At 38.7% G+C, this 16,092-nt stretch overlaps 1 protein-coding gene and 1 long non-coding RNA gene across 3 annotated transcripts in view; one reads left to right on the top strand and one right to left on the bottom strand.

Annotated features, from left to right (window-relative positions):
* LRRC49 (leucine rich repeat containing 49) overlaps positions 1-16,092 on the bottom strand; it is a 95,095-nt gene that overhangs the window by 39,578 nt on the left and 39,425 nt on the right. Inside the window, exons 11-12 of the mRNA XM_075208084.1 lie at positions 12,989-13,072; positions 2,544-2,677 (exon numbers count right to left, since the gene is read on the bottom strand). Of these exons, the coding sequence (XP_075064185.1) occupies positions 2,544-2,677; positions 12,989-13,072 (218 nt within the window). The remainder of the gene's footprint in view (positions 1-2,543; positions 2,678-12,988; positions 13,073-16,092) is intronic.
* On the top strand, positions 318-3,758 carry LOC142151953 (uncharacterized). 2 transcript variants are annotated; one of them, XR_012691271.1, is made up of 3 exons: positions 318-347; positions 957-1,041; positions 2,572-3,758. It is a non-coding gene; the product is annotated as an uncharacterized LOC142151953 (long non-coding RNA). The 2 variants fall into 2 exon arrangements; XR_012691270.1 differs by lacking the exon at positions 318-347 and adding an exon at positions 406-838.

A 16,092-nucleotide genomic window follows, 5' to 3' on the forward strand; every position in this document is an offset into this window, starting at 1 on the left:
ACGAAAAACCACAGACTGATTATCTGTGGGCAATACCAAAAATAAGGAATACGTGTGTAATGACCTATGTGGTTGGCAAAAAATACAGTAACCTACCTTTAAGTGTATGACTTTTCAATTTCACATAAATAAAGTTAGGTTATTATTAGTGCTAATGTGGATATATGATCTAATTATAAAGGAGATAGAATAACAGAATACTATGATAATAGTAGGGGTGTCCTCAACTAATGTACATAAAGTGCAACTTTCAACAAACTATAAAGCTATCAGAAGTCATCAAGTTGTTAGTCTTTTCACATAAGTGGTTATCACCACTCCTTCCTCTGTAGGCTCCATCTTTACAAGTAAGTGGGGAAGGTGTGAGGAGCAATGTGGAGGAAGTTTAACAGGCATTTGGGGGAGGAGGGGGTCAGGTCTGATGGGTATGTAAGGTACATGTGGGAGATCTGATGGGTATGTAAGTGGGGATGTCTGATGGATGTTGCGAGTTTTGAGGGGTATGTGAGCCGGTCTGAGTGCCATGTTGGGGGCATATGGTTAGGTATAAGTGGTATGTGGAGGAGTTTTGATGTACATTTGGGATCTGACAGCTTGTGTGGATCTGAGTGCAAGGTTGGTTTCGTGCTGTTTCTTTAATCTCTAAATTAAGGGCAATGTGCAGCTCTTTTGAAGGTTGGAAGGCTGCACTTATGAACCTTGGAGTATGTCAGGTCGCCCATAAAAGCTGTAGATGATCTGTGAAATATATGTACTTCAAACACCTTCTCCTTGTAAAGAGAGAGTAAGAGAACAAATGATCCCAGAAGTGTAACTACTACAAAAACACTGATAAAAGGTACAGCGTACAACACTGGAGTCTAAAATCCAATATTAGGTGTTTATTAATTATACATGTTTCAGTGTAAAAATGATACTTTCCATTTAATCTGGCACAAATTCTTGTCTCACCCAAGATACCATTTCAGGCGTTGTGAATCTGCTTTCTTTGGAATGGGAACACCTGCATTCTGTTACACTGCAAAGCAACCACTGCTGCAGGTACTGATTAAAATGTTCAAGATATTTTTGTGATTTACTAACTTCTATGAACTATTTCAAATGTGCTTTTAGGTGAACATAAATTATTTACACTAAACTGCTTGCAATAAAACGTGTGATTTACAGAACTGAAAGGCTATTTAAATGCCTTGACGAGCCCAGCAAGATGTGGTTTGTAGGCTTCTAGCATCACGGGAATTTTTGTACTCAATATTTCAGCCCTTAATGACAAAAAGGATCTAGATATTTAAACACAGATGTAGTCTGTCACTCGGTTCCATAAGCATGTTTTAGATTGTATTGCTTAATGCCTTCTGCCTAACAATTATATATGATGTATCCAAGACATACTTGGAGCCGAACGGCTACTCTCAATGTGTAAAATACCTTATAAATAAATGTTTTCCGGTTAGTGTTATTACATATAACGTGTAATTTCCAGACACATTACACAGACTCCGGTATCAGCCACGAACTATATTGCACAGATCCCATAGGTAGCCACACTGCATAACTCCCATTCCAAATCCAATTAACAGACACACTGTCCAAACCATATTGCACAGACCTCATTGTCAGTCACATAACTTAGTGGTGTATCTGGGGAGTTGGCTGAGGTTAGTGAGAGTTTAGCGCCACACTGGAATACAAAAGAATGAAAAGCTGCAATTCAGCCATGTAAAGTAACTGCAGGAAAGGGATAGGTAGGTAGTAGAAGGAGACTGTATACATGAGGAATGGAGCATCAATAAACTGGTGTGCGGCAGGAGAATTGTGCAAGCTTCTCTGGCCAGAAAAGTTTCTATATAGTATGAAATATACAGTAGAATGGTGTGCATATAAAAAAAATGATTATTAGTGGCTTATTGTGTAACAACAGTAATCTAAATTGCCTCTTACTCCAGATACTGATGTTTTGAATTCCAAAACATCAATAATAAGATAGATACAACAAATATCCATTGTAGTACTTTACGCGTTATCATGCTGTTTGAGTATTGGTCTCACCTTTCACACAACTATAAGTCTGGTGTGTTGAGGGATTCTTACTTTGTATCAGGAGCTGACGCAGGTTGAGTACTACACCAATTTGCATAGCGAATCTAGCATGAAATCGATCTGTAAATGCCCATAAAGTAGGCGCACACTTAAGCAGATATACGTGTATTTGCCACTTGCACCAGCCGGCACCTGGAGAGGCTGGCCAGGGGCATTCTAACACAAGCGGAGTACAAAACAGGACTATTTGTGCAATAACAAACGAATGCATAACAGGAAAGAGCCGCTTACATACACCTGAGAAATACACTATTTTTATGTCCGGCTTTTTTTTTTAATCGTACATTACTCACATTTTGCGGCCAGGCTGTAAAGGTTTATCATTACATCCCTTATGATGCTTTGTATTAGTTTATTAACGCCCCCTTTTTCAATTGTTGTGATATGTAAACTAAGAACACACACAATAAAAGATTTAAAATGTTATGCTTATTACAAATTACCTTTTTTCTTCTCTAAATTCATATGCAGATATAGAGCCTTTGCTTTCCTGGTCTGAATTTGTGCCCGGTACCACTCGGTTTTGCTGAATATCCCACTGTCGTGCAGCATTGGAAATGGCAATTTTTTTTTTTTCCTGAAACAAGACATTGACAAATTTACATTTGGCATAGTACAGGTATAATACACATTTAACCCATACAGAGCAGTTGCGTTAGTGCCAAAAGTACATAGGTCCCACTCATAAACTAGTGCAGACCTAAGGATGACAAAACAGGTATTTTTAGCTTCACACTGGAAGTTGTAAGTTTATCTGGCTGTATGTACCTCAAAGTTAGAGTTTGGTTCAGAGTTTAAATCTGCTTTACACAACAGGTTGAAGATTAGGAAACTGACAAATAACTAAAAAAAAGTGTAGCAGGCATCTAATAGGAATGCAGCGGAATGCAGATCTTTATGGGGAGAATAAAGGTAGGTAGTGGATATAGTAATCACAGAACGGCAGTGATAAGACAGAAACACTATCCTGTCACACATGAAAAATAAAACAAAACATAACCGCAATCACATGTGTTGCATGTAACAGGACATATGAGGCTGTGTCAGTAAATATTAAGTCTAAATGTACTTATTCACATGATCTTAAATAATCTATTACCTGAGATTTTTTAATACAGAACTTTAGATATTTGTGACTGTTTTGAATAAAGAATGAGCGCAGTGTAATTCCTATTGCTATTTCAGTTCCCAAAATGGCCACCCCCTGGCCACATTACAAACCCTCTAATTACTCCTTACATAAAAACTTTCCTCACATGTATCTGCAGCTATTTTCTACACAAGTCCACCATACAAGTACAAAATAAAACAAACTAATAATCATTAAATTATCAACCAAATATGCATATTGTAAACCATTCCCACGTTAGTTTATGTGTATCTATAAATTTTGTCATTCACATATGCAAATTTTGTATATAATGTGACCATCACATCACTTTTGTTGACTCAGCATCACATCATCCTTCTGTTTCTGCTGCTACACAGAACATTTTGTTCCAGCTCTTTGACTGTAAAACTATCCAATTCCATTCACTTCCATTTTCCAAACCACTAATTTTAAGACCACCACATCTAAATTCCCGGAGAAGAGAAAAAAGAGTTTTCTCGTCCCTCATTTTAGCACATAATTTAATTGATTAAATAAGTTTAACTGATGCAGATGAATAGTTGTTTTGTTCTTACATGATAACTTGAATTATTTTAAGAATTCTATACATTTATGAAATCTGATGATGGTTTTGTGATCTGCAAACTTTGTATTAGAAATATTTAGAATCTGCCAGTAAAGTTCTACATGTTTCCTATTTTAATTTATTTTGATATTAATAATTCCATCTATAGCTGTTGTGAGCCATCTAAATTATCCATCTGGTGTATTACTGCCTATGTGATGTTGAATATAAAACAATATTGAATAATAAAAATAATGTCTTTTTTTATATGCTAAATATTTTTCATATGCCTGCTTCTCTTGGACCTGAAGTCTACATTGCAAATGCTGAACCATTTGTTAAATGACATGATGTAATGATGACAAAGATATGTCATTTTTATAAAATCTTCACATTGTTTTCTTAGAGACTGGAAGAGTCAAAGCATTGTGAACAATATCATCATGATTACACAAACTTTACAAAATCTGGATAATCAATTAGAAATTGCATAATATACTTGTCGCACTGTCATTGCTGTAGTGATTGGTACATTTGCGGCTGTCCAGAAAATGACTCCACATGAGCAAGACTTAGGTCTTAACAGAAAAAAGTGCACACTGGCGGTACAATATTGTATATAATTCATGGAATGATTCTGAATGGTATGCAAACTTCAGAATGACACCAGATGTGTTCTTCATGCTTGTGAATTGTAAATGTTCTAAGACCCCATGTGGCAAGCAAAACAGTTATGCAGAATGCAGTTCTCTAGAGAAAAGAATTGCAATTGCTCTATGGGAAATGCACAACACTGTTGGGTATCAACATGTTGCAATCCATTTTGTCATAGGATTAGGCACAGTGTGCTACATAGCGAAGGAGGTTTGTAGCACCATAAATTATATCATATTTACCCACATTCTGCATTTCAGGAACATGGGAGGGCATATTAGCTGGCTTTAGGTCACTACAGTTGACATATGCCACGGGTACAATTTATGGTAGTGACAGCCAGATAAGGAGTATTTGAAGCATTATTGCTGTAAAGGAGTCTCTTCTTTGGTACTTCAAGTAGTTGTCGATTCAAAAGGCTTTTCACAGATGTGTATGCAGAAGGTCACGGCAGAGCTCAAAACTGTATCATGGTACAACCAAGACCACTGTCACACCATGTCACACCTGCAATTATCTGCTATAGTCCAATTCTGTAATCCTTCCAAATAGCACCTCAACACTACACTCTCACAATGCAGAGAGATAGTCAAAAGAGCATTTTTAGTATTGAGACAAAATGGTGGAGCCTTGGTGGCACTGTTTAATGAAGCCAGAGAATGCAGCTGTCACTCACCAGATCGCTGGTTCCTCTGGCTCAAGATCTAAACCTCTCTCTGCTCTGCCGGCGCCTGTGCACTGCCGCGGCCATCCACCATCTTAGCTATGTTCCTGCGCATGTGCAGACCTGATAACTGTTAAAACCTTCTCCTTATTCTCATTAGTTGACTAATTACCTCTCACTATTTAAGGCACCCAAGCCCTACTTCCTTTGCCTGTTCTTGGTCCTCATTCTGCGGAGGTAACCAAGGAGTCCTTTGCTCCTGGATTGTGTTACCTGCCTGTGGTGGAAGCTCTCCAGTGCATTCGCGACTATACCTGTCAGTCGCAGACCTCTCCATGCTACCTTGTATCGCACCTGCAGTCTGGACAAGTCTCTACTCCATGTTAGTGGTAACCCGTCAGCCGCAGACCTCTCCACACTACCTTGTATCACACCTGCAGTCTGGACAAGTCTCTACTCCATGTGAGTGGTAACCAGTCAGCCGCAGACCTCGCCACGCTACCTTGTATCATACCTCCAGTCTGGACAAGTCTCAGGTATTAGTGGTAATACCTGTCAGCCGCAGACCTCTCCACGCTACCTTGTATCATACCTCCAGTCTGGACAAGTCTCAGGTATTAGTGGTAATACCTGTCAGCCGCAGACATCTCCATGCTACCTTGTATCATACCTCCAGTCTGGACAAGTCTCAGGTATTAGTGGTAATACCTGTCAGCCGCAGACATCTCCATGCTACCTTGTATCGCACCTGCAGTCTGGACAAGTCTCTACTCTACGTTAGTGGTAATACCTATCAGCCGCAGACCTCTCCACGGTATCTTGTTTCATACCTGCAGCCTGTACAAGTCTCATCTCCACATTAGTGGTAATACCTGTCTACCGCAGTACATTCTTCCATTGCCTGCTATTGTACCCCTATCTGGACCTTGTCTCCACGTCTGTAACGATACTTACCAGCCACCGGATACCTTCAGTATTACTTACCTCTGCATCCGTCATCCGATTACCCATCTTCTCATCCGTGATATATCCATCAGCCGCAGTTCATCTATATACTTCCTACCTTGGAACTGACTTTCTCAGTAGCCTTCACATCATTGTGTTCATTATCCACTGTCTATAGTACGGTCCCAACTCTCCAGCGACTTTCCTATTTCTTCAGTGTTCCTCCTACTACCCGGTTCAGGTTAACACCTGACCCCATCGTGTATAGCTGTAATCCGCAAATTTACCATACTCTCCAGAGGGCCGCGACCTGCACTGTGGAAGCCGCTAAAACCCAAACTTCCTTGCGGGAGTTCCTGGAGAAGACCAGACGCTCTGTTAGACTGTGCGCCTCTGGTGAGCAAAGCCAACTATTAGTAGATTCTGGGTGGAGACTCCTAGTGACCGTGACAGCAGCAGATATGATAGTAACTTGGGTATTACAAATAATGTTTGTGAGACAAATGGTGGAGAATTGAGTTGGCTGGAACCTGTAACTACTAATGCACCTAATACTAATATTCCCATGCTTAGGGCAGGTTAAGTACCTAGACATATAAAACAACTAGGATATCTTGTCAGGGATGCTTACTGCTCCTCTACAACTTACACTCACCTTGTAAGCAAAAAAGTTGCTGTACACAAAATTCCAACTTTCATCGGAAGTCAATATATTTATTGTAGAGATTCTCCATATGTTCTTGCTGTTTGAGAATAAAATATTTTACAATAGAAACTACACTATTTGTTGCTTCCCATGCTTACTCATCTTATTTCATATACAAATAAGTATAAATGAGTTTGAAACAGGAAAAATATTAGTGAAAGCAAAGTGTTGATTATAGTATCTAACAAAATTACAGTATATAACATCTAGTACATTCTCAATCACCTCTGCTTATATTCTAAAAAGCCATGGTAAACCACCCTGCTTTATAGTGGCCATCATTTAATATAAATACATTTGTGTTTTTGTTTTGATATCTATAATATAAATGTCTAGTGGCGTGTGTTAGTCTGTCTGTGTGTGTGTGGAAAAAATAAAACCAAGCTGCAGTGCCACCTGCTGGGTGGAGTTATACACTGACCTACTAAATTCTTAGTGTGTGTGGAAAAAAAAATTCAAAAAGGGCTGAAATTTGGTATACTAAGATGTTTTTAATTTGTTAATTGTTAAAAGTGTTTATAAAGATTTAAAAAAAATATATATATATTTCTTGAAGGAGCAGTGACAGTTGGGAGTGGTTGGTGGTTGCCGGGGGTGACAGAGTTAGAGGAGTGTGATACTCAGGACCGCTGAGAGAGATCCCTGTGTCTGGATAGACATCTGGATAGATGTGGCAATGAAAATGAAGGATGAGGTGGTGACATGTGGACAAAACCACATTAAAAAAGGGCGCTTACGTCGGGAAGTAATGCTCTTCCCCTGAGGAGGCCTGGGCTAGGCCCAAATGCATGACAAGAACCTTTTCAACACCTTAAGTAGCTTGATTTGACTAGAATGCATGAGTATCATGCAGGGGTTAACTTGTGGAGAATAATAGGTTATTAAAGTTTTATTCAGTTTCAAAATAAACAAAACCACCTTCATTAAACCATAATCATTAAACACACTCAGATTTAAGTCTTGGCTGATCCTCACAACACTGATGCCTTTGCAGAGCTGTGTAATAGGTCACTGGCCCCTGTGGCCGTAATGTAATAAATGTTGATGTGCAAGTTACAATGAAGGAGTTACCGTGACTTGTAAAGTGCTACATGCACTGAAAGAAGGTTTCAGTGTACAGAGGATCAGTCGATAAATATAAGTGCTTTACATTCATTTATGGAATAACTTTTGCAGGAACTTACATGTAGACACTGAATAATAAGCTCTAATATTATTTCAGCAGACAGAAGCCATGAAGAATTCATAAAACAAAAAATGTAATAAACTCCCTTTTTTATTTTATACAACTTTCATTACTTTTTCTTATATATTATAGCCAAGCCCACCTAAGCAAAATAATAAGGGACAATAAAGAAATAAAATGAAATGTATGCTATGCGTAAAAGGTGTTGCAGAGTTATTTATATGCCGTATTAACATGGTATTAAAATGCTGCTTCTTGCTGGTGTCTAGCTGGAGAGTGACAGAAGTTTGGAACATACTTCCAATGAGAAACACTGTACAGTAGGGGAGGCTAAGCTCTGCCAACTGGCCATGGTTGAGCAGATCTCAGTGGATTGAAACAGCAATTAAATAAATTAAATGTACTCAGTAGTAAATTAAATGTTTAATTTGAAAGACTAGAAGATTCAGACGTTGAAATGTGAAGTCCACACAATGTGCTATTCACGGTTCCTTAAGACCTCACCGCCAGCGAGACCCACTGAAGTAATTACTTGAATCGCTTGAACATACTATGACAATGAATTGTAGCTTCAATATTCTATAGGGCATTATTGTTTCATTATCTTATTGGAAGAAGAAACTTAATCTTTGGCAAAATAAAAGTACATTTTCATGCCTCAGTTATTTCTGGAACGGTAGCTATATATATATATATATATATATATATATATATATATAAATGGGATAAGTCTCAGAGATAGCAGTCTTTTTGTCAGTGATTAGTATTTAAGTGCAACGTATGGGTCTCCACCAGCTAACTCGGCGTTCTGAACATAAATGAGCAATAACTAGCTTCAGAAACAAAAGTAAAAATTGTTTGCAAGAAATCATCAAACACTTAGTTCCCCTATTTGGCCTGTACCTCTTTTCTTGGCTTTCTTGGAGTTCGCTGCAAGAGACATACAGGTCGCAGCCCTCCCAGACAGCTAGCAGCAAAGTAGTAGGTGAATCAACGTTGTGCAGTCCAAGGTCAAACCGTGCGGGCAATAAAAGGTACCGAAGGAGCAGGCAGGAGCGGAGTCAGGAAGCGAGGGGTCAAAACCAGGAGATGTATGTAATCAAAGGGAGTCGAATGAAATCTAGTAAGACAGGCAGAATGCTGGGAAGCAAACAGGAGTGCTGGAGCATAGGGTGACCTAGATACTCTGGCACCCTAATGGTGCCAGAGCCTGCTTTAAATAGAATAAGGTGATTCCTCATTGGTGGCAGTGTAATCAGAAGCTGCAGCAGGTTTGTCCATTGTCCCTTTGTCCATTGCCTGGCAACGGACATTCTACGCAAGCGCCCACAAACCGAAAATCGTAAGGAGCATCCAGTTACTAGGCAACGGGAGGCGCAAGTGGGAGCAGAGAAGGCAGCCATCCCTGGCACCTACTGTGTGTGTGGGGACGACGCCTGACAAGAGGCAGGAGATTCAAGCCCTCCAACATTTCTTGTGCAGAGAGCACTGACTTATCTACCTAAGACAGGATAACTAGTTATTGAGCAAGTGCCGATATGGTGATTACTTCACAACTAGTAGAGGTCTCAGAGACCAAACCCTACAATACTGTTAGTTGAGGGAAAGGAATGTTACACCACAATTTTAATTTTGGATGGAGTTCTTGTTTATGTAATTTCACCATGGGATTACCACATCTAAACCATATTCATTAACACATCTAAAACCACCCTTGGTGGAAATGTTCATAAGCTCACCAATGAGAAGATCAGAAGTGACTTGATCAAATCTAACCAACAGATTACTTATTCAGTCACCACAATATGTGAGAACCACAACATTTGTATGTAACAGTACCATGTGATTTTGTGCCTGGCTCCCACTTCAGGTCCGCATTTAAAATATAGAATGCATCTCATTCTGTACTATGAAATCCATCTTATTTTAACATTGTCAGCTTTGGATCAAAGATCCAACTCAGTAATACATACCTTTGCTCTTTACCTGAATGATCCAATACTAAAAAGGAATGGCTACAAGAATCATGTCCACTCCAGGGAGGCTTCCTCTTACAATGCCACAGGAGAGCTGGAGTGCAAGAGGACGCTGGCCAAGAGTGAGCATGACGCTGGAATTGAAGCGGACACATGACATGTGATTTAGCTCACCAATATATTATACACATTCCCAAGGGAGGGGTAAACCAGGCAAACTTACTTTTTTGTTGCTGTTTACACACATACATAGTGTACTACATGAAAAACATAACTTTGAATAAACCTCATAGGACCTCTACTGTTTGCTACTTACAGGTGTTGCCACATGCCACCCAACAGTTGACTTTACTATAAGCCCCTCAAGAAGTACTGTGACAGACCATCAGATAAAAGCAAGGATTTTTTATGGCATTACTGGTTGATGTATTGCACTGCGACGACAGTTTCTATATCCCACAGCACTAAGGGAGGACCAGGAAGAGTCCGTCGACACGGGCTGGTCAGTTGGTCAAGAAGAGCAGTCAATGGAACTACGTGACTGTTGCACACTGTTCCCACATTTTCTCCTATTTATTTTATTGCTTATTTAAAATCTTCTGTTACATTCATGTTGTGTTTTTCAGTCCTCTGTAAAGCAGCAGACTTGAATTATAACCATGTTTTAGGAAACACTTGAAAGTTGCGGGGAATTCTATCATTGGAAGTTTCGAGCATGGGCGAAGTCTTGTAAATATGAACATGAAAGATAAAATAACTGGACAGAGTGCTTTGGGGATTATGTGGAGTTGAGAAATGCATCGGTATCAATTGTTTTTAGCTCAGATGATTTTCTAGTAAATGGAAAGTTAACTTTTTAATACGCTTCAATAAAAACTGACAGAAAAATTGAGGCTACTTATGCAACTTTTATAGTTATGTCTTGCCCCTCAAGACGATGATCTAGGTAGACTAAAAGAATGGTCAAGGGTTTGGCAACTAAAGTTTAATGTCAAAAAATGCAAAACCATGCACATGGGTCTCAAAAACTCAATGGCTAAATATAGTCACTATTTTAGGGGATGTAAAGGCAGTAAGCAATATAACAAAGCACAATAAATAATGCCACTGTATAGGTCATTGGTATAGCCTCATCTAGAATACTGTGTTCAATTCTGAAAGCCATCTCTCCAGAAGTACATAAATACATCAGCGACTGTAAAAAGAAGGGCAAGTAAAATAGTGCATGGCCTACAGCACAAAACTTACCCGGAAAGACTAAAAGATCAAGACTAAAAGATCTTAATATGTATAGTTTGGAGCAGAGAAGGGTACTGGGGGACATTTTAGAAACTTTCAAATATATCTAGGGTTTTAACAAGGTTCAGAAGGGAAACATTCTTCAAAGTAAGAAAAGTACTAGAACATGAGGACATGCACTGACACTGGAGGGAAGTAGGTTCAGAGGAAATTTGAGGAAAAGTTACTTCACCTAAAGAGTAGTGGATAAGTGGAATAGCCTCACATCAGAGGTGGTAGAGGCTAATACAGTTCAAACATGCTTAGGATAGACAGAAGCATATCCTTACAAACAACTAAGGATCAAATAAGGTTTGAGGTTCCCATAGGTTAAATTATTGGCAGACTAGATGGACCAAGCAGTTCTTATCTTCCGTCAACTTCTATGTCTCTATGTAGGAGTCTTTTTATCACCTCCCATATATGTTTGTGTAGGTACTCAATAAATCAGACCAAAACCACTTATCTGGCATCACTCATAATGGAGTGTAAATAGGTAAGAATCATTAAAATAAAAACACACACAAGATCAACAAAAGAACCACCATCAGTACAGACACTAATGTGCCAATATGTCATCTCTCTCACAAGCTCAAGGGTGCGTTCCTCATGAAAACTGTTTAGTAAATATGCAGCTGACAAAAGACATGAGTTTCAGAGGCAAAACTACATTTATAGTTCATTGAGAACAATTTGTAAGAAACGCGAACAAGCAAGATGATTCAATTGTTCCAAACACCTGCTGGAGATGCAACTCCGATGTGGTGTTCCTCCATAATATTAGGCGAGAGCATCTGGCTATCACCAAATACTGGTAAGAAGTGATCAGCATTGCAGAGGTCATTATAGGTGAAGACATATCCAAGGGACTGAGTTATGGCTAATCATTTTCAATTAAAAAAAAAAAAAAAAGTCTCATTCAACATTTAAACAGTGAAACAACGGTGCCCCCACCACAGTAGAAAATAGCTTAATAGGTGTAATTATGCAATGGAGGATCTCACTTTCCTCTAGGGACCGCTACCCTGCGTTTCTTAACGCCTGGTTCAATTAGTTGTAATACAGGGATCCTGATCATCACTGTGGGTAGAAGCTATTCATGAGTACATGATTGGAATGAGGGATTATGTTTTCATAAAACATAATCCATAATTTTTTAAAACATCATTTTTTTTCAATAAAAAGAGAATAATAAAAAAAATATATACTTGATTTCTATAGTCTAAGAACACACATCCAATTCTGTATGTTCAAAGAACAAATAATAGGTGTCCAAACACTATGTTATTTAACATATACAGCATGAAACCTTGCACCTTGGAGACTAGGGGGTATATTTACTAAACTGTGGGTTTGAAAAAAGTAGAGATGTTGCCTTTAGCAACCAATCAGATTCTAGTTATCTTTTATTTAGTACATTCCACAAAATGACAGCTAGAATCTGATTTGTTGCTATAGGCAACACCTCCACTTTTTCAAACCCACAGTTTAGTAAATATACCCCTAGAATGGGTTCAGAAACAATATACCACAGATCTGCACAAAGAAAGTACCTGGGAAATCTTGTGTGAGGTACACGTGAACATTATGGTGCAGTTAACCTTCGATTTGGGAGCAAATGATTCCATATTTGTCCCCACACTAACACTGCGTAAAATGGGCACAATGCCAAAGATTGAGTGACGTATGGTGCAACCGTAGACAAGTTTTTTCCTGATAACGGTTTACGGGTGGGCTGAATAGTTGAAACCTGATGAGTGAAATCTTCAATTTGCCTTGAAATTCTTCTATGACAGTGATTACCTTTAGTAAGGCTTGCTTATGGCTTTCACGCTTCCGCTCTTCTTCTTTTCTTGCCAGAACAGATGCAGTACGTCTTTCTTCTTCCTAGAAAAAAAGAATAAAATTAAATAGAATATTTTTTTTATTGAAAACATAACGTGATAAATAAACAATAGAGTATTTTGGATTTTTAAAGACCCTGGATAGCTGGGAAGATTATCCGGTTAGCAAATGCAATTTTCCTAATCTAATATTACTTTTAATCATATTTATACAAAGCACATTTCTTTTACAACCAGCATGTAATGACAACTGCTAGGTGCGCCCAACTTATCACATATAGCTGCTCTTACGCTTTTATATCCACAGCTGCAATCCACTCTTTGCCTTAAGTCACAGAAAAATAATCACTCCAATAACATAAGTCAAAGCACAGTATTGACATACAATATAGAACTGCAAAAAGAGGATTATTAATACTGCATCCCATTATATGTTCTCTAACAAAGTGGTTGGTCATAAATACAGAATGAATGAAAAATACAATCAATGTTGCATGGGTAAACCCCAAATAACAACAATCCTTCATGCCTACACATGCCGCAAACATATTATGCTCTGGAAAGACTTTACAATAATAGTATAATGAGAGATCACCAAGATTCCTTCCCATGACATCATTTGGGACAACTTAAATAATACAACACTGCAGTTAAAATGTGAGAAAACATTTATGAGATGTTGTTAGTCTAAGAGCTTTGACACCAAACAAAATGCATAATTAGTGAATACAATTTAGTGAATAAAATGTAAACAGTTATTACAGATTTGGTTCACAATTGACTAGCGTGGCCAGGCGATTCCTCATACCCAGGCCCGGCGCTCCAATTAGGCAAGGTTAGGCAATTGCCTAGGGCGCCGGGCTCTGCAGGGCGCCTCGAAATTAAAAAAACACGGAAATCCACGGGGAGGAGAGGAGGGAAGGGGCTATTGAATCTTACCTGCATGAAGCTGCTCCTCTCTGCTCTGTCTTCTCCCCTCCGCTCACTGACAGTGACAGGCCGTGATGATGTCATCATCACGGCCCGACAGTGTCTGTGAGTGGAGGGGAGAAGACAGAGCAGAGAGGAGCAGCTTCATGCAGGTAAGTTAAAGAAAGACATGGGGAGGGGTGGGGAGAGGAGGGGAGCTGAGGGGAGGGAAGCGCAGCGGCGATTTTTAAATGGGGGGGGGGGGGGGCGGTGATTTTCACACGGGGGGGGGGCGGCGATTTTCACACTGTGCCTAGGGCGCCAAGGACCCTAGCACCGGTGCTGCTCATACCATAAACACGTTTAATGTTACTCTCTTCCTCTACTAATAAAAAAAGAGTCAAATCTATAGTTATATGGTACAGTGTTACAGCTAGACACTGTTCTCTCTAAATATTAGATGAACAGTCATATTATTTTCACTATTTGGCGCTTTGCTGTTACCACTGTTTCTAGCTATGTTCTATCGACTCTTATGTATTCTTCAACCCCCTCTATAATTATCCTCTTCTTTACATAACATTTTCTGCCTAGTTTGCACCTGGATCCCGAATACAACTGCACTCTGCACAAACAGTAAGATTATAGTAACTTCAGAATAGAATTATATTTTGTGACATCAAATGCATTTCAGCAGTTATCTGTTGTTTTGTAGCTCTTTACTGCCACCTAGTGTTTCACCACACACATAGTAAGACAAGGCCTGTAAAATGAACATTAAAAGGAAGTGACTATAGCGTTAATTCATCCATCGAAGTTTGAATATAAAAATGTATATGTATAATAAAGGCTGCCTCAGCATTCCAGTTATTATTATACTGGATCATACAGTTACAACCCATGTGCAATTTTGAGGGAACAATAGACCATTCAAATATAACCAGAATCTAAGCAATTTTTAAACTAACTATGAGAAATTATAAAATCAATGATGGGAAAATTGCCAGAAGGGGAGTATTTTGCTGCTGTATTAAACACTACTATGTTTATTGTCAAGGTGCTACTGATTATAGAGAACTAACCATAAAGCACAGATAGTACAGGGCATCTACTTTCTCCAAAGTTGGAAACAATACACAGGCAAGTATATAAGATGATTTTCCCTTTAATACAATTAACTTGCACACAACTCCTCCACATCCCTTTTTCTTCTCCCTAGGTAGAAAAAAACCCCAACAACATTTGGCTTTCTTGGAATCCAACCTCGGAATCTTTATAACATCATGAGCATCAGTTATTAGTCGAGACTCACATATTCTTTAGAATTAAAATACCTGGACAGCCCCTGACTTTTCTATTTCTGCTTTTGATTCTGTCCATTGTCATGTACAATCATGTATAATTATCAATGTAAAGAGCAATTGCCTCCTTTTTTCCTTTCTGTACACTCAACTTTCATGTTGCTGTTGAAAATAAAAAGATTCAAAACAACACAAAAAAAAGTCAAAACTAGACAGCTTCAAAGTGGAAATGTATAAGGTTGTTGACCAACAAATCTCCCCACATCTAACTGTTGTATATACAGTTGTGGGCAAACGTTTGGGAAGCAGTGACCAAGTTGCATGTTTCACCAAATCCCTAAGAGAAAATAAGTTAGCACAAGCTCTGCAGGGTACACATCATATTTTGGCACAATTACTATTTATTTGCTCAATTTACCAAACTGAAGAAAAAAATAAACATACTTATTACATATTTTATATTTGACTTGTTCTAGCATTGAAAAAATACTCTGAGCATTCTAAACTCAAAATCAGCTCTTCTACGCAACCGGCTGAGAACCTGATAATAAAGAGAATTAGTCCAAAGCTGGGGGAAGCTATAAAATATATGAAAATGCTTTCAGCATCACATTTCCACTATCAGAATCATTAAGAAATAAAAGTTGATTAAAATTGTTGAAGGCAATGTAAGATCTGGAATACCCACATAATTCTCTGATAGAATTGCTCATAAATTGGACAGATATGGAAAGCAGAAACCACATCTCGTTGCAAAGGTTTTGCAAAAAAGATTAGCTGGCACGGGAGCATTGGTAAACAGTACATTGCAGTGCTCACACAAAAAATATCTGCATGGAAGAGTTGTCAGAAA

The sequence above is a fragment of the Mixophyes fleayi genome, chromosome 4, assembly GCF_038048845.1.
Source record: "Mixophyes fleayi isolate aMixFle1 chromosome 4, aMixFle1.hap1, whole genome shotgun sequence".
Classification (NCBI taxonomy): Eukaryota; Metazoa; Chordata; class Amphibia; order Anura; family Limnodynastidae; genus Mixophyes; species Mixophyes fleayi.